Below are 19816 nucleotides of genomic sequence, written 5' to 3' on the forward strand. Positions count from 1 at the left end.
CTGGGGCTCTAGTTCTGATGTAATACCTGAACTTTTCCCTTCAGCAATGAAGCTGGATGCCCAGCTTCCTGCAGGAGCTCACTGTTACTCGAAGGAAAAGTGGCTTTTTATATATAAATGTAGCAATAGAACTTCTCTGCAGTGTAGAAGCAAGTTTCTGTGAGTAGCGATGCGACAGAGCTGTTTGGTTTTTGGCTTTGCTCATAGGTGTGATGGGTTTGGTTGATTTTACTTGAAGTCGGTGCCTGCCCTTGAATGCTTTGGGAGTTTTCCTGGAATAAGGAATAGGGTTGTGTTTGGGAGTAAAGAAAAAAGTCTGATCTGTAACATATTTAGTGGCGTGTAAAAGGTAGATGAGGTCTCTGTCTTTATGAATTAATGCATGGCCAGAGGGCACTTCTCCAATGTGTCAATAACACCTTAATTTTCCTTTTAATAAGCCTTATGAAATTCCTGGACTCAGTTATTTTACTGCCTGCACCAAGCTGTTGTCGTTTTTCCACTGGAATTCCGAATTTCTTAGGGCACGCATAAACCAGTGTGCGAAGTGGAGTGTTTCCGTGGGTGTATGTGAACGGGTTTCCTCTCTCCATCCTTCTGGCTTCAATACAGTATAACAACGCCGACTTCAGCCATGTTGGATAAACTTAATTAGTGTTGAAAACTGGCTTGTTTTGCAAGATGATCCATTTTTAACCTGAGTAAAAAGCACGACAATGACTTTGTGACTAATAAATCAAATAAGTCATGCCTTTTCCTATGCAGTGCATTGGGGCTCATAAATACTGTGAGCAGTTAGCTGGGAGTTTCACTTGGTTACCTTTCCTCTTTCTGGTTTTAATAATCCTTGTAGGAGTGGGGGATTCAGTCACTTTTAATAATGTGACAAACAATGGCAATTGCATGCTTCTGAGCTACACACAGCCATTGTCCTTGTGGCTCAGGTGATGCCCATGGCATCACCTCAAAAAGGCATCTTAATGCAGTGGAAGAAGGTCCTTTTCCATGGCGCGTGGTGCTGCTTTGGGTGAATTATCAAAGACAACAGTGCTTTTACAGTCCAGTACCTCCCTTCCTCTCTCTTTCCACTGGCTTCATTCTGTTCTGCATCCCCTTACTGTTCTTCCTAGGCAGAGGGTCTGTCTGTACAACTGAGTGTGCTTGTGGGGAGCTTTAGTTCTTCAAAGGATTATGCAAATAGTAATTGAATTAAAGAGCAGCTATCAACATTATCAGATTCTGGCACAGACATCCCATGTTAACATTTTGCTCACAAGCATCTGAATTTCAGAAGGCTTGTACTAGTAGAAGCACATCAGGATTCCCGAATACACAAATCTTTCCTTTCTAGCTGTTTGCAGGTTATCCTTCCTAACGCCTCACCCACCTTAGGTGTGTTTAAACAGGAATTATGCATCTGGGAACATAGAAGAAACCAAACTGTGAACAAAATGAATGAAGCATAAACATAGACAGGCTTTCTGTGGTTTCTCCATAGTAACCAGGGTGGATGTAGGATTTTGTCTATATAAAATAGGTGGATTTTGTCTTTTTTATAAGCTGCTGCTTAACCAAACCTTTGGTGTATCATGCAAAAAATGTAGGATTTGCATTGCATGGGAACACCATTTGTCTTCAGTAATGCTAAGTTTACATTAAAAATCAAAACACCAAAAAACACTTCAGGCTTCAAGAGGGTTTTTGCTGCTGCCGGTGCCTGCAGTAGCTGTTATGTAGGGTGCAGATGTGGCCTGCCCAGATGTGACCTGATGAATTAAATCAGAGCAGCCCACTGTGAATGAGGAGGCAGAAGTAACCCTCAGCAAGATGTGTGGTGCAGTCCTCAGTGGGTGCTAGATCTGAGAGATCAAGTTTTAGTCATCAAGACAGCAGAAGAAAAGGGTTTGCTGTAGTTGTGGGTGAATTACATTGATATAGACAATAATAGCTCCTGAATCAACATCTTTGGCATCAACAGCAGTCTCCAAAACATGTAATTTGAAGCACGTTGCAATGGATATGTGCCTGTACAGGTGTAGGTCCTGCCATGAAAGGAGAAGGATGCTTGACTAGTGTTTCTTCAAGCCCAGACCTTCATGCTGCTTGGATCTAGAGCAGACCCCATGAATGCGGATGGCCTTGGCAGTGAGATCTCCTTGAGGCCACAGAATTTGCATTCCTGAGGATGTTATCCAGAAGTTCTAAAACAATTAATGGAGTAGGTAAAGAATAGTCAGAGCCTCCTTCCAGGGACTACTTCTTGCACAGCTCAGAGGTGCTTTGACCTTCTAGTTTATTACAAGTCAGGAAAAGTCAATATTTCTTAGCTTGCCAAGTGGGAGGAATTTTAATGAGTTATTGAGTCAAATAGTTAATCCTCCAATACCAGACTTTTTCCCCATTCAGATTTACAGTGATAAAAACAAAGGCTTAACAGGGACAGGGAAAAATGGGCTTTTGTAGAAACTTCTGCTTGGCTTTGTGTGCAGGCTTTAACCTCTGGATCACTAGTAGAGGAAACATAGCTTCAACACTGGGACATTTCATATTGGCATAAAATGCTGGGCAGGCAAGGGCTGTGTCGATGACAGCAAGGAATTTAGCATAAGAAAGGATCGACAGGTTGCAGTCGCTGGTGCTGATGCTCCTCACATCTCCACTACATGTGATAGGGGGTCTTTAAGTGAGATCCAGCCTGCTCTCCTAAGCTGGACTGTTCTGCTGCTTGAAACATCTTTGAAGGGAAGAGTCCTGGGTGCTTTTTGGAGGATGTTGTGGTGCTGCAGTTGCTGCAGGGGTTGTCCCATTGGATGCTGGAGCACATCTGCAGGAGTGCATCCACTTGAGCTTCCTCTGGAAGCCAGCAAGCACTAAAACCTTGGCGAGAGCCAAACCTGCGTGTGGTAAATGTAGACAACAGGGATTTGCTGGTCCAGCCTGCATCACTGGCATGGGAACAGCCAGAGGCTGTTGGCAGGCTCTGCAAGGCTGGCGGCAGGTTATGCATGACAAAGTGTTTATTCCTGCTTTAATTATGCCTCTTGCAGCAGCCCTTTGTAATTCCCAACTTTGTGCACTCCAATTAGCATGGAATAATCTAATTTCCGGCAACTCTTCATTGAGCATAATGCTAATTATTGCTCCGAGTAGTGGCTTGTTTGGCAGTGCCCTGTCCTGTGTGAATTATAATAATGTTCTGTTGCAAGCTTTTAAGCAAGGAAACTTCAGAAGCAGAAGATGTTATAGTACAAGGGCAGCTTTCTTAGCCTTTTAACAGCATCACACAGCAGATAGTACAGTAATGTTCGGAACATTATACCCAATGAATTCTTAAAAGTAGTAGAAAGTTGTTTTTTCATTATATGTCATTATTCAGAGTGTAAGGATACTGATAGCTGCTTTTACAGTGAGAAGCATCTTCCTGTAATAGTCCCTTGACTTCAGTGGCAGTCTTTCCTGGGGGTTATTATAGCAAAAGCCCTCAGCAATTGTCTGTCTGAGCTTTCATTGAAACCTGTGTGAATTTTGGCTTCGGGATTGCTCGGCTTCTGGCTTACGGGCTGGAAGTTAGGCTATGAATGCGGATACAAGAAGCTGAAGTACTGGCACTTAAGGCACTTTGCTGCCAAAAATTGAAGCTCCTTGTGAGTTCTGTGGCTCGAGGAGGTTTTGAGAATTGCTTTCTGAATGTAACTCATGGCCGAAGTTTGGGCACTGATATGCTCTCACTGGCTTTTATTCTAGGGTCTAGTTTCACAAAGGGCTAAAAGAACAAGCGGCCACACGTCCATCACGTCTCAGTGTTGTGATGAGTGAGGTCTGGGAGCACAGATGAAGAGCACACTCTTCAAACTGCTGCTACTGGAAGGGTTGAGCTTATTGCCTTGGAAGCCTTGTATTGTAGCTCCTCCTCCTGTGCTGGTTGTGCTGCTACAATGGAGAAGTGTGGTCTGAAGTTGATTATTGAAATGTACCAAATCAGGGGTTTATTTCCTAATAATAAATACATGATAAAGTGGCTGCCCCATCCCTGGCAGTATTCAAGGCCAGGTTGGATGGGCCTTGGAGAAGCCTGCTCTGGTGGAAGGTGTCCCTGTCCATGGCAGGGGGCTGGAACTGGATGAGCTTTAAGGTCCCTTCCAACACAAGCCATTTTAGGATTCTATTAGGCAAACGTTGCTCATGTGATCTTTTCTGCTCTTCCCAGTGCTTTATGGGGAGGATGGCTTGCACGCATCGTGTGAGAAGAAGTACTGTGGCCGGGGCAGCAAGTGTGTGGTCAACAAGGACACCAACCAGCCCGAGTGCAGATGTGTGGAGGATTGCAAGTCCAGCTACATGCCCGTGTGTGGATCTGATGGCAAGTTTTATGAGAATCATTGTCAGCTCCATCGAGCCTCCTGCCTGCAGAGGAAGAAAATCTACATTATCCACAGCAAGGATTGTTTCTTCAAAGGTAAGGGCATCATTAAAAATAAATACTTCTGTAGGACTTTCATCACTCATCTTACCGTAATCCTGATAAACGGCTGAACGGTTGCTGTTATTTCTAAAAGAGAAATTCTTCAAGGATGATTTACCCTAGGACGCTGTAGAACATAACGCAATGTTTTATGCAGCTATTAAGCTCCTTAGTGTCATCACCACCCAAAATGTAATCAAACTGGGAACTGGTAAATAATTAACGTCACTGTATGCGTTGTATGCGCTGTCGTCGTGCTGCTCAGTGCTTTCAGCTGCCAGTGTGATAACTTCTTTACAATCCTGTCCATTTGTTAAGGCTTTGAACAAGACAAAAGATGTTAAGAAAAAGTATATGGTATTACAAAAAGTTTGTTGCAACAGTGAGAAACAAAACCCTGCTTAGGCAAATGACATGGGCAAAGGAAAGAAGCTGTGTAGATGAAATGAGAGTGTGCCGCCAGAACAGTTCTGGTTACCCGTAGGCTATATACATCTTCAGCTGTTTTACTGGGTCAGTAGCAAATTTCATTATCATTATTGCACCAAACCGTGAAAGGGATGGAGTCCTGTGTCTTTTCCATCAATGTTTTGTATGCCATGTACCATCCTGTCAGAAGTCAAGCGAGGCTGCAGTAGCCAGGAATGTGAGGAAATGCCAGGGAGTGGAGGAAGTCATAAATGATTTTATTTCTAATGAGAGGCCTTGTAAAGGCCTCACTAGAGTATATCTCAAACTCGCTGTCAAATACAACTCCATATACTTACAGTAAGATTGGAGTAGGTTGCTGCAAATATATCCAGTGACATTTATGTGATCAAATATGAAAATAATTCCTTTATCTGCAGCTCACTGGGCATTTGAGCCCCTGAGGAGCTTGGCTGTGTACAGAGCTATTCATCACAGGTTCTCGTTTACTAACATGATGCTAGAAGAGCCTGTTTAAGAAACAGGAGCCTACTCAAAGAGCCTTATTAATATATCCTTGTGATGCTCTTTGGAGGTAGAAAAGCATTACTGTTGTCTCATTTATTCTGGAGGTCTGACTGTGGTTGGGACAGAGGGGCTGGTCAGAGGATGGACTTGGTAAACACTGGTTGAGCTGGGTTGGTTTGTCACAGCACACTCTGAATTGAAGTGGTTAATTAGATCTAGGATCAATAGGCCTTGTATGAAGCTAGTCATGGAAAGGGTCACCTAAAGGCATATTTGGAAGGACAGCACATGAGCAGGTCAAGGGGAAGAGGAGGTTTCTTCCCCTGACTCCCAAAAAGTGCCCTCAGTTTATCCATTCCTGTATGTAACTCACCTTCTTACAATGATGCTTCTGACCTGGGTTTTTATTCATTGCTTATCACATAGAGCATTAAAGAAAATGAGTTCTCATTGCAGTAATCAGTGCCTCTGCAGTGGCTGTATTATACCTAATGATACAATGTCACGCTTGACTACTTTCCTGAACACGCCATGAAATGATATCAGAAAGTAGTAGTCTTGTGTCCCAGTTTAAAGTAACCCTTAAACTCTTGCCATGGAGCACTGCTTAAATCTGTTTTTCAGCAGAATAACAGCTTTACGGAAGGGAAGAAACAAACTCACTTGTCTTCCTGCATGAATAAATAAGCTTCATACCGCTGTCTGGAGAGATAAAATATAGACAAGCAAAGTTTACCTTAAGGGGGGAATAATCCCACGGAGTGGGACTCCATAGGAGTATTTGGCTTCAACCCTTGTTTTTGCCGTGTAGCTCCTGAGTAGCCTGCTGTGTATCTTTTCATGTCTTTGTACTTTAGTCTTCTATTTGTAAACCACAGAATGATGGTGTTTTCTTTTGAATAGCAGATTTGTAGTAAGCAATTAAGCAACAGGTTTATATCAGCTTTATGAATGCAGCATAAAGGGTAAAACTTTGGAGAACAACCTTAAACGCGCTGGATATGAGGTGTACATCTCTCAGCAGGCACACGCTTTCTGTTTGTTTTCTGTCCAGGAGATAGTTTAATTATGTGAGTACAGTCAGGCTGATGAGTGGGCTGCTTTGTGGGTTTTGGTCCCAGTTGACTTGTTCAATTAAAGCTTAAGTCCCTGAGTAGAGCTGAGGGATGCCACAGATTGCATCTGTGTGCTCTGCCAGTTTACCCAGTTATCAGAGACAAACTGGATGGCCTTAAAGTATGACAGAGATCAAATACTCTAATTCCACTTTGACTGAGCCAGGTCTATCCTCAGTAAACTGATAACAAAGCAAAGAGCAAAGCTCTTTTTATTTTTGTGTGGTTTGGGAAAGGATTTTTTTTTTTGTCATTTAACATATTCATCACATTTTTTTGTATGGATTTGGTACAGAATTTGCAAAGAAATCCCTGTAGAAGACACCTGGCTTTCTTCTCTTCATTATGCACAAAGCCACGCTGCTGGGTTGGAGCCTTTCACTGTTGCTCAGAACAGTATTTCATGCCATGAACTTTGAACGTGCATGCTATGTGCTGGGTTGTAAGTGTTGTATGTACCACATATGTGTGCAAGTGTGTATGCCCATTGGAAGAACGAGGATAACTTGTTCTTGTATGATATTTAGGCACTTATAGCATAGAGGTTGGAGCCTTGCTCTGTATGGGAGAAGGATTAGAAACAAAGGGGAGAGCTGAAATGAGAGGATCTGCTTGGAGTTAGGAGAATGTTTTCCTAGGAGGAGGTTCGAGTGGTGGGACAGGCTCCCCAAGTGGCATATCCATCTCTGTGGGCCTTCGGGACCTGGCTGGGAATAGCCCTGAGCAACCTGGTCTGACCCTGCACTAAAGGTTTAAATTCCAAGACCTCATCCAGCACACATTATCCCATAATCTTAGGATTTTAGGGTCTTAAATGGCATCTTTTCATTTTCAACTTCTCATTTATCTTTTCTCCAGTTTCAAAAAGTTTCTTTCTAATTATGGGAAATGATAATCATCTGTATGTTGACAGGACATTTTCTATGCTTAAATGTACATAAATTACAAACTTGGGGGGGGAAAAACCCCAAGCAGGCTAATAACTCATGTGATACATCACTGCAGTGATGCTGAGCAGATACGAATTCAGCCTCAGGTGATGGTGTTTTATTTCCTCTACTTTATTTGTTGTCCGCTTATTAGTTTGGTGCTGTTACCTCCAGAAATCATTTGTTCCGGTGAATAGCATTTCAAAACCGTCTCTTAAGAAGGTGTTGGGTATTTTGCTCATTTAGTGCTTGCAAAACAGGCAAACCCGCTCCGTCGGCTGGCTCCCAGACTGCAAAGAAATCTGCTCCATTTATCACACTCTATCTTTCCAGCTGGAAAAAGATCTTGAGTGTGAGCTAATGGCAGATTTCCCAGCTGGCAATTAATAGTTGCTGATTTCACTTTGCAGCACTGCTGACAGGCTGCTTTGGTGGCAGGGAGGCGGATTCAGAGCTCATGGGAGGCATGAAATTAATGCCTCTGGGGGGCAAGCTGGGGTCTTCACCTTGTAGGTCTGGCCTACAATGATCATTTTGGTGTCCAATGTAAATATATTAGGAGATTCAAGCCTTATAAAGAGAGAGAAACGCTTTATACAGTGGAGATATGTGTTTGCTCTCTGTAGGGCTGGAACAGTTCTCACTACACTGAATACTTCAGCACACTGAATACCAAAGGGATTCCTTACTATTCCCATGCTTGCTTTTTCAGCTCCCTCCTCGGAGTCTTTTGGGGAGGAATCAATTTTACCTGGCTTTTCAGGCTGAATCCTCTTTAAATGTGATTGACAGCTTAACTCCTTATAAACAGGCTGCATCAATCTTTGGGATAAATTATGGAAATTCCATTGATTTATGTGAGGATGTGAACTTGAGACAGTCTGCTCCTAGCTAGTGGGAAAAGTGGTGTTTTCTAAAGTGATCCCGGTCCAGCATTCCTTGTGTCTTTATAGCTCCAATTTGAGGCAGTGACCATCTGGGGAACGCAGGCGTAGCTGCATTGTGGCCTTTTGTTTTTAACATGAAATTGTGTAAAGTTTGGTTTTTACGATGGTCATGACTGGGGCCCCTGTGAACAGTTTTATTTGGTCTCTGTGATCTGTTTCATCTCAAGGACCAGTCTATAAATCTTCTCCCGTTGCCAGCCCTGACGTGCATGGCCGTAATATCTGCCATAAAACCAAACGGCCTCATAGTATGTATCAACTAGGGAACAAAGGAATTAAAGGGTATTTCAGCAGCAGTACGAGCATCTTAACACCACCAATGGAAAGTCAGCATTCTTCTCCTAATTCCTTTCCCCCTTGTAGCTTTGGGTGTTCTGGTTGAACTGCAGTCACTAAAGCCCATGGTTAATGCAATGTACAGGCTGTTCATCTTACTGGAGGACTACGCCATCATCAAGCACTGTTTGGTACATGAATGTAAAGGGTGTGATGGGTGATTGAGAAAGGGGGTTTAGGGGACTGTTCACACACTGAAAATAGAAAAGCACGGCCTAAAACTCTGTGGCGTGGAAGAAGACAATGGTAGCATGAGACAGTCTCAGTTGAAAGCATCCAGAGTTGCAGCTTGCTATGTTTGAGGGCAGAGAAATGGGATGCCGCTCTCACTGTTCTTTAGGGTGGATGGCATCTGCTGAGCCAGCTCAAAGCCTGGCACTGGTAAACCATCACTGCAGCGATCTCTGGAAAGCTGAGAGGTGATAATGAAGCTTCCTTTGATGCTTTGCCTGAGTGGTTGTGATGGGGAATGAAAGCAGAGGAAATAGAGTAGGATGGAGAATAAAAGTAAAGGATGTGGGAAGAGACACAGGACACTCAGTATGCCAGGGGATGTTTGTCTTTCCTTTTTACCTATTTATGTGTGCTGTTTGCATCTGACACGTGCTTGTCCTGATTTGATGGCCGTCTGGATTCAATGTTCACCTCAATCCTCTGCAAATCAGGTTAATATTCATTGTATGTGAATTTGGGAGCTTAACCCATACTTGAAGCATGGGGCATCTCCATCTCTGTGCTAAGTCAGAGGTGAAGGTTTTTTTAATTAAAACAAAAACCAACAAACAAACCCCGAGAGAGACCCCAGAACACCAAGAAATTGCTTTAAAAAGAGAACTGAAAAGGTTAAAAGGTAAAGATGAGGATTAAAGATAAAAGTGATTGGATTGTGGTAAAGGGTGCTGGAAACTGAATGTAGAAAAAGAAACATATAGAATAAATTCCAGGGCTAGGGCAGACTCAGACAAGGAGATTTAGAGGGGCTTTAAAGATAAAAAGGACTGACTCTTGAGAATCATAGAATCACAGAATAGTTCAGGTTGGAAAGGACCTCAAGATCATCCAGTTCCAACCCCCCTGCCATGGGCAGGGACACCTCACACTAAACCATCCCACACAAGGCTCTTTCCAACCTGGCCTTGAACACTGCCAGGGATGGAGCACTCACAACCTCCCTGGGCAACCCATTCCAGTGCCTCAGCACCCTCACAGGAAAGAATTTCCTCCTTAGATCCAATCTAAACTTCCCCTGTTTCAGTTTGAACCCGTTACCCCTTGTCCTGTCACTGCAGTCCCTGATGAAGAGTCCCTCCCCAGCATCCCTATCGCCCGCCTTCAGGTACTGGAAGGCTGCTCTGAGGTCTCAACGCAGCCTTCTCTTCTCCAGGCTGAACAGAACAGTTGATTAAAAGCTATTCAGCACAAATGCTAATTTTTCTGGATGCTCAGTATAAGAATCCATGGAGCAAATTGTAATTCTGAGTGCTGGGGAGTACCACCAGGCTGGGTGCTGCAGGTTCAGTTAAGTGGCAGCCTCCGCCAGCCTTTGCTCCCTTTCTGCTCAAGGATTTAACAGGCACTTCTTGCTAATAGTAGAATCCCAGCCTGGTTTGGGTTGAAGGGACCTTAAAGCTCACCCAGCTCCAACCCCTGCCATGGGCAGGGACCCCTTCCACTGGAGCAGCTTGCTCCAAGCCCCTGTGTCCAACCTGGCCTTGAGCACTGCCAGGGATGGGGCAGCCACAGCTTCTCTGGGCACCCTGTGCCAGCGCCTCAGCACCCTCACAGGGAAGAGCTTCTGCCTAAGAGCTCATTTCAGTCTCCTGTGTTTAATCTCTGAGGTACCCCTTGTCCTCCTTACACTGGGGGTGCCTGAACTGTATGAATCCTACTGGAGGTGTCGTGAAGTCAGAGGAACACTATTTAAAATACTTATTTTGGTGACAAAAAGCTGGTTCATGGGGAGGAATTTGAATGGTGAAGTGCCACCATTGCAGTGTTTGCTTAGGGATGGATGCTGAAGTGATGGGCAGGTCAGTGTCCATCCCTTTGCCCAGTGTTGCTTTGGGTGGTCACTGCGCAGCCCAGGGATGCAGCAAGCAAGCATGGCTCACCGAGTTGCAGGTACCAGTCACTTGGCTGCTTCATGTGAATTAGCACTGACGTTCTTGCTGGCACTTTCCTGTGGGGTCTGCCGCGCTGCTGAAGTGTACATGTAAATCCCATTACCTCTAATTGAGTGGGCATCAGTCACAAATTAAGAAGCAAGAGGAAGGTTTCCAGGTGAGATTTAAATGGGAGGCTTTTACTGATAATATTTTGCTTTTTCCATCCAAGTGTCCTAGAATGCTTTGCAAAGATTAATGAATTAGATCTCACAACATCCTGGCCTGCCAGGAAAATAGCAATCCGCCCATTACAGAGGAGGAATCGCAGTCTAGAGGAGAGGCAGTGATTTTCTGAAGGTCATAGATATTCCTATTGGAACTCTTATTAAATGATCCCAATTCTAGGGCCCCTGTCTCTATAAAATCCTCTGGCATTTCCTATTTTTTCCTATAGGAAGTGCTGTATCTCCAATAGATTTTGCAGGGGTGAATAAGGGGCGTGGATCGCTTGGGGCTTCTGAACACAGAATCCCCGTGCCCAAGCAGGGGTGCAGCAGGTAGTGGTCAGCAGAGGTGTGACTGTGGTGTGTCATGTCCAGAAGAGTGGAGCTGTGCTGTCTTGGACACGCAGGTTGTGAAACCCACCCAGGTGCTGTGTTCACCTAAGGAGTTACCCTCAGTTCGGGTCTGGGACTCTGGAAGGGAAATACTGCAGTTTAGTAAATGCAATTGCAGCCTCCGTGTCACGTAGTGATCTTGCTGAACCAAACAGTCCCCATGGTAATGAATGTGTGTGATGGAGAAAGCCCCAGCTCACTCCTCCTCTTTCAGTTAAAAATTCAGAGGAGGAAAGGACCGCACAATGTGGAGGGAGAAACTTGCTCATGGCTGTATTGAAATGTAACTTCCATAGTAAAAAGCCTATTGGCGTGTCAAGTCCAAAGGCAGACATTCATTTTCCTTTTGAGGGAGGGCTGGTTTCCCTGAAACAACAAACACAGGTTCTCCTGTAAGAGGTTAGATGTGTAAAATGCACGGGGCTTGTCTCTGCCTGCAATGACTGCAATCAGGGTCTGTCAGAGTTCTCCTCTTCCCTCCCTGTTTGCTTTTTGGCTGCCGCCCTGGCAATTCAATTGAGAGTTTAGCAAATGAATTATTTCAGAGTAATATCTGAAGCTTATGGGGGTTTTATTTATTTATCCTGCTCAGAGAATTGTGATCAAGATGCAGAGAAGCTCAAGGGGAAGAATTTGAGTGCTTCCAAAATACACACAGGGCTTTTGCTTTGCTATTAGAGCTTGGGCAAGGCTTTGCTATATATAGCATGTGCACAGACCCAGTGGGTTCAGGTCAGTCCTGGGGGCCCCTCTCCAACACCAGTCCACCTCCTCACCAGAGGTTTTCCATTGGAAACCATGACGCTGATTGCCAGGCATTATCATAGGGCTTTTTTTTCCTCATTAAATCTAAAGCAATCCAAACCCTGTGTTAACATTCGCAGTGAATATTTAGCCGTATTTTCATACGTAAGCATTTTGGCTGCGGCCATGGCCCTTTAGCTTGCTATTCATGAATATTTTAGCAAATTGGTTTACTAACAGGAATGCTGCCAGGAAGCGAATGTTCCTGAATATTAGCAGAAAACTGGATTTAACTTTGTGTTTGCAGTTACTTGCTGTGGAAGCCCCATCTTAGTGCTCCTCTGGGAGGACCAGCAGAGCCAATTAAAGCAAACCTTGTTTGGAAATGTGATTCTCAGAACCTGCCCATGATGGCAGATAGACGGCTATGTGTGGCTAACCGTCGACACAGCACCTGGATGCCTTGTAGGTAAACTGGTAGCAATGGCAAAACCACTTGTAGGCTCGAAGGAATCTCTGATATTTGGCCCTTTTTTTGGATCAAACCTATACTTAAGGCCTTTCAGAAGGAAAAATGTAGTAGAAATAAAGGTTTTTATGTGGGGAGTCCCGTGTAATATGAAGGGGTTTGAAAGGTAACTGGAGTCTGGGTTCTGCTGTGTTATATGCTCTGGTCCTTATGGGCAGGGGCTGCAGGGATGCTCCTGCATGGGGAGGGGAGATTTCTGTTCACTCAGTGTGGAGGATCATCTCCCTCCCAAAGACTCCACGGTTTAAGGTGTACAGAGGCATCAGTGGTGTGTGGAAAGGGAGCTCTTCTTTCCCAGGAGCTCAATACCATTGTTGAGCTGGCACTTGGGATGCCTGCGTGGGGAAAAGGAGGTCGGAGTAAGGAATGTTTACTCTTTAGAGCATAAAATCCATGCTCTAAATAACAGCCAAGAGGTTTTCTTCAGGTCGTGTACTTCGGTAGACATAGCCCTTGTTTGAGGGGTGGCAGGTTCACGTCTGCCTCTGATCTGCCAGGTTGGCATCTGCCTCCTGCGCTTTCCTTTCTGTCCTGAGAACAGAGCAATCTGTGTTACCAAAGCATCAGTTTGCTGAAGCCGTGATCATCTGCAGGTTTCTGATGCTGGATGATTTTCATGTGATTTGCTCAGTTGGCTGGGTTCTGGAGCGCAGTGGAGGAACCGCACAGCGCGGCACCTCTCATCCACAGCTTCCCATTGCTTCCCAATTTGTTCCATACAGTGGTTATCACCACACTGGATTCTTCACCCTGCTGCAGGCATGCGAGGTATGTGGCTTTTTCCCCGAAGCCCCACTCAGGGGACTGCGTGTCTAAACACAGCAGGCACAACTTGGGCAGCGTTCTGGATGAGCTCCACATCTAACATGGATGTGAGATGCTCAGCACATCTGGAAAACATCTGTCTTGGACTCCTCTAATTTGGCATTGTCATCCTTGGAGTCACTGTAAAACAGGGCCCTGTGGAGAACGCTTAATATTCCTGGACACATTGTGTTTTGCTTTAATGGTAAAACAGCTTGTTAGGGCCAAACAAACTGGCAGTGCATCTTGCTGAAGCTATACAGTGCTGAGGAAGTAAAAGGCCATTAAGACAAAAACCTCACCCCCCCTCCCCAAACCCAGGAGATTTTGGCTGCATTTTTAACTGGAACAGAAGTGAAAGATAATGAAGGCATTTTGTGGCCCCACACTGGCTTTCAGCTGGGTTTTATTTTACATAATGGGTTGGTGAAAATCGCAGTGCAGTTACTTTGGGCTCACTTTAGAAACGTGAACAGGCTGCGGCTTTGGGCTCATCAGTTACAGCTAATTCCTTTGGCTCTTTTAAAGCTGAAAGGCTTCGTTTTCCTTTCCAAGAGGTGGCTTGGGCACAGGCAGCCTTTCTGGCCTGATAGCATTTTTGATAGATATTCTTTCTGAAGTCAGATTTCGCCACTTGCTCAAATTGATGGCTATTTCCTAATGAATAGAAACGATTCAAAGAGTTTTTCTTTGTGGTTTCAGTAACACCGTTGCCTTTTTTTCCCCCCTCTCCTTTTAATTTTCTGCACTGGGCTGAATATAGAATCATAGAATAGTTAGGGTTGGGAAGGACCTTAAGATCATCCAATACCAAGAGATCAAGAATGGGAGGAGTGTTTCAGAAATGCTTCATTATGCCATTCAATATTGTTCTGGTCATGAGAATGGATCTAGTTTGTAAAGGCATCTGATCTGCACTATCTCATCTACATAAGTGAATGTCTTTGGTAACCTAAGCTCTGGGAGTGTAGTAGTATAACTTAATTTTCCTGGCATTAACATACATAAAATGCTAAGTTATCTCAAAAGAGCACTTGACAAAGGGAACCTGATTTGAGAAAGGAGCAGCCTTGAATCCCCAAATCTTGTCTCCTTACTCCTCAGAAAGGCTCCAGAAAAAGCCATCATCCCCAACCAGGAGCTGGGGAACTCTGACATTTCCAAGTAATCAGGTAGAATTACTGCACATCCAGATATCTTTAACCTATTTAGTGACATTTCGCTCACATCATCTCATAATGTTCATTGGATCAGAAAACAGCCTGGAGCCACATCTGCAAAATGCTTCATGAAGCATATTGATCTGGGAATGCAAAACCTTTCTACATATTTCCTATGGAATATTGTATTTCTTGTATAACTTTTTTTCTTCACTGCTATGGATTTTCCTGCTTATTTATTATTCTTTTTTTTTCCTTACAAATGTAAGTCAGGATGAAAGAATGAGTGCAGCACAGAGAAGAGCATCATTAGTGCCAATGTCCGGACGCTCAGGCTGTATCCTCAGCTGTATCCCGCAGTATGAAAACCCAGAGTGGCTTTGCCCAAGTTCAGAGGCATGCCTGATGGCAAAACCTATCTGGAATCAATAAGTTAAAAGGAAATGAGAATAGGACTGCAAATGTTTGTGTTGTTTTAAAAAGCTCTATCAATATTTAGTTGAAATGCAGGAAGAGATTTTGGAGGGGCATTGAAAGTTACATTCAGGCTCTACAGACGGTTGTAACTTGTGCCTTGGCAACAGAGCGAATAACGTTTGTATTCTGATTTTGAATGATGGAGTTGGAAAGCCTAAAAACTCTTGTTCTAAGGAAGGTAAAAATCTAGCTTAGTGTGTTGAACAGAACACTTGAAACTGTTGTAGAAATAATGTTCTAACTTGCTGTTGGTCTGAATGGGCTTTTGTATGAGGAAGTGTCTGAAGCCGTGCTGAGTGAGGTTTATCCCTATTGGGACATTTCAAATATTGAGTAAACTGGAAATTTATCTATGATTTAGTTTCTGTAAGTCCTGCCTTTATATCCTGCATGAAGTTGTGTCTAAGGTACATGTTAGCACCTGAATTAATCTGGTTTTAGAGGTTTAAGAAAACCCCAAACCACTTAACATCGACATACATCATCTGCTCTGAGATCAGTGATAGGTAATGGGGTGTGAGGAAACTCCAGAGCACTCTGAAAGATGCTGGTGTGATTTTTCCCTTCTGTTATTGTATTTGGCTTGGTGCTTGTTACAGGAGGGAAAAGCAAACCTTGGATGTTTCATAACAAAAAGCACAGAATACATAAAACATGAGCTATTGGGTTAGTGCTGTTCTATTTCCACTGGCAGTTTAGTTATCTCTGAGGAAAGCAGGAACCCGGTGGAAATCCCTTATTGTCAGTAAAGGCCATTCATAGGAATCCAGCCCCTGTAGCAGGTACCTACTGAAACCTTTTTATTCCTCTGTACCTTAGTGCTGTGAATTCTCCCCAGGTTTAGATGGCAGATGACAGATTACCTGAGCAGGTGTTTGTCAAGCCAGTGCCACGTGTCACAGCTCCCTTGCTCCCACTGTCTCTGTGTTTGCCACAGTCTTTGCTCTGTGCTGCTGATCGATACAGCAAAAGGTGCAGGTAAATGGTAAAATAGATTTTGTGAGCATAAACCAGAGAGAATTGGCATGCCCTTATTTTAGGCTGATTTACACTTCTCTGTATATTGTTCGTGTGATAAGGGATCTCCTCAGCAGTTTCGATCCAGGATCCAGTCCAGGGATCCAGCATGATGGACAGCCTGGCAGGTGGGCAGTATTGCATGGAAAGCATGACATAAACCCAAACTAGGCTATTTTCAGCTTGGGCGTTATTGCCCTTATTTTAAGCAGACTGTTTTGAGGAAGTTCTGATTGATTGACTATTTTAATTAGTGCCTAAATAATTCCTACTTGATTAATTACTTTTGCTTGCTTCATCCAAGGGAGAGCCTGTGTCAGTGCTGATTGCAGCCCCCCAGGTCTGCCACTGGAGGAAACCCACAGGAATGGGCTCTCCCTTCTGCTCCCTCATTTTTATCTTCAATTCTTGGGGGGTGATTATGCACTAAAATGTGTTTTTTTTGTAAATCTACTTATATGCATTAGCTTAAATAAAAGAGTTTTCCAGCGCTGAGTGATGCGAGCCTTCATGCACATGTTTCAGCCTACCAGCAAGCTGAAAAAGGCTCTTTGGAGCAGATTTTTATCCACATTGGGCACCCAGGGACTCTTGCATTGGTTTCCTGTGGATGCTGTTCCCAGGTGTGGTGGTCAAGTGCTCTAAAGAGCCTCAGGAGACAGGAGGGTCTCCCTGCGTCTGCTGAACCAAGGAAACACTGAGAAGATGCTGTGCTTGGGTGGAAAAGCAGTGGCTGGGGCAGGAGAAGGAGCTTGAGTAGCATTTGGGGATCATAGAATGGTTTGGGTTGGAAGGGCCCTTAAACCCTGGGGTTCCAACAGCGTTGTGTTACACTGCCCTTTCCTGCAGCCCCCTGGAAACAGGCTGTGTCCTGTCTCCCAGTAGAGGCATTCAGCCTGGGGCAAGCCTGGAGAGAAGGTGGCAGAAGGTGGCATCCTGACCAGCTGCAATCTCAGAGCATTGTAGCTCCCTTAATGTAAAGCACTTCAGCTGCTCACCTCTAGCTCTTCATATTACCATGCAGGTGAGGAAGAAGTCTACAGAGAGCTCTCCGATGGGGAAGGCTGGGATTATAAAGTTTGCTTGGATATCCTCTGAGTGTGAAAAATTAATTTAGATACAGTCCTTCAGCTGAACTCTCTTCAATGCATTTTATGGTTTCATATATTGCAAAGTTCAGCGGCGTGTGATGAAATTTGCAGTAATAACACAAAAGCTTCAACTTCCCTCTAAAACTTACTTTTTTGCATTGCTGTTGTCCTACAGGGCACAAGGATAAGCTGGGCTAGTTCCCAAACCATGAGGTACCCTATAGCCAATGTTCCTGTCTTACACAGCAGGTACATCTTCATCCCTATTCTGGCAGTGGTTACCATGGGGAAATCTTGTCCCTTGCTCAAGCCCTCTGCCAGCCCTCCTCATCCTTGTGTTTTGCAGTCTCTTGCGCAATTGCGTGATGAAATTCTCTCTGAAAAGGTTGTGTTTTCTCCATTAATGTATCCAAGAGCATCATCTCTTATTTTTGACTATGTCTTCTTGCTGTGTATCCTGGGGCGATCTAGAAGATGCTCAGTCACCTCCATACCTCTCTGTTCCCATGTACTACTGGACGTAGCATTCACAGTTTTCCTTGGAGCTGTTCAGTCCATCTTTCCAGGTGATCTTCCACTGTTTCTTAAACACAAATGCCAAGCTCTTACATTCTGTGCATTAGCATAGAGTTTATTAAAGTAGCCCGGCACTGATCAGTAATAACTGGTACGGAGTGGTCTTAGGCACTCTGTAGCTATTACTGTTAGACAAGGGTTTTCATCCTTAACTAAACAGGGAACAGATAGGAGAATTTACTGCTGGGAACTGTATTCAGGTGAGGTACTGATGTTCAGAATTTCAATGAAGTATTAAATCCCTTTTAAGCCATAAAAAGTGAAAAGTTTATGAAGGAGAGTAACTTGTACCTTTGAATTTTAGCTCCATGAAGTTATCGCCCCTCAGAACAGCATTTGCAGGTGAATACCTCGGTAATCAAATCTGTCATTTTAAAACAAAGTAAAATTAAAATAGGCAAAGAGTGTAAAATAAGATGGAAAATTTGTGGGGAAATAGAGTTTATAAGGAAACGGCTTGGAAGGTTTGAGTCTGGATTCTCTGCATGAATAAACTGTAATAATTTCTGAGTAATTGCTGTTAACACTTTTGGTGACTACTGAAGTACATGATGGCATATGGCATGTCAGCGGGAAGCACTGATTTAGAGTTTGATATTACACACCAGTTTTCAAGCTGTTAGTTCCAAACCAGAAGCAGACAGGTGGCGAGTATTCAGCAGCTTGGTGGGCAGGTGGGATGCTCTGGATGCAAACCTCATCCTTTTCCTGCTGCCTCATGGGCCTCTTTTCCCCCTCTCCGTGGTTTTTCATCTCTAGTGTCACTGGTTATTCCCCAGCATCCTGCGCTTTGGTGGAGGAGCTCAGTGTCCCCAACCCAGCGGCAGCTTCGAGGCATCCTTGGCATTATTGCTCTTTTGGGACAGAAATTGAGATTTCCTTGTTTATTGGGAGAGGGGGAAGGAGGAGGAGGCACAGGCTCCTTTCACGCTAATGGAAAAACCTCTAAAAGCTGCAGGTGAGCATTGTAAACCAACCCAGTACATTTTGCTGCTCAAAACGCGTCCTAATTGTTCTGGTAAAAAGCAAGCACTTATCCTCTATGAGTTAGAAAGCTTGCACGCTTGAGTAACCACCTCTGTGTACCTTTTGTGTCATTTCTTTATGTGACAGTTGCAAACGAAGATGCTAATGGCTGTCTCCTGAAGCTTTAGTAGCCAGCTTTTGAATAGGGAACGTTGGCAGTTTTCCCAAATTCCTGCCATCTGTTGTGGACAGCCTTAAACAAACAACCTTGTACCTACTCTGAAAAATACCCAGGTAGGAAATCATGGTATCATAGAGAATGCAGGTGAAGTGTTGCCATAGGATGCAAGGTGTTGTGTGGCACAACTTCCAGTTGGTTCTAACCACACCTAGTTTGGACCGTGTACGTCTCTTGTCACTTTGGGTCCTTCAGGGATTACTTGTACATCCTGATGACTTTAAGAAACAGAGTCACTTTATCTACCAGAGTAGGTGTCTAAGATGCTTGGAGTAGAGAAGGGAGGGGAGCAAATGTGGAGCATCATTTCCACTTTGTCCTGGGATTTTGCTGGTGAAGCTGCCATCCAAAAAGGAATATTCCCACCCTGGTGTACTTAATGTGTCCTCGAGTTCTTTGTCATTAGTGTAAGAGGAAACTCATTCTTGTGGCTAGGGCATGTAGAGATGGACAAGGGCAATGCGAGAACCTTGCTGTTATGTGTGTATTGTAGGTCTGTGAACAGGAAGGTGCTTGTGTAATCACGGTGAATCGGGTGAGTTTGTATCACAAAGCCATCACAAGCTGCACTGAGGGTAAAGTGGGGAAGCTGCGTTTTGCCTGCGTAAGCTGAACAGTAGAGCTGTGCTGACTCCCGAGCAGCAGCAAATCCAATCTGTGATGTGAGGAAGAGCTGAAGACTTCCCAGCTGGAAGCCGAGCTCCTTGCCAGGCTCACCACAGCAGCATTTGCTGGTGCTCAGCAGGCAACAGAAGAGGTTTGCTGTT

At 44.2% G+C, this 19816-nt stretch overlaps 1 protein-coding gene across 10 annotated transcripts in view; it reads left to right on the forward strand.

The window, feature by feature from the left end:
- The window catches only part of FSTL4 (follistatin like 4), a 396562-nt gene that overhangs the window by 252150 nt on the left and 124596 nt on the right, over positions 1-19816 (forward strand). For all 10 annotated transcript variants that reach the window (XM_065690678.1, XM_065690673.1, XM_065690681.1 and 7 more), the window contains one exon: positions 4208-4456. In XM_065690678.1, the coding sequence (XP_065546750.1) occupies positions 4208-4456 (249 nt within the window). The remainder of the gene's footprint in view (positions 1-4207; positions 4457-19816) is intronic.

This window comes from Lathamus discolor, chromosome 10 (genome assembly GCF_037157495.1).
Source record: "Lathamus discolor isolate bLatDis1 chromosome 10, bLatDis1.hap1, whole genome shotgun sequence".
Lineage (NCBI taxonomy): Eukaryota > Metazoa > Chordata > Aves > Psittaciformes > Psittacidae > Lathamus > Lathamus discolor.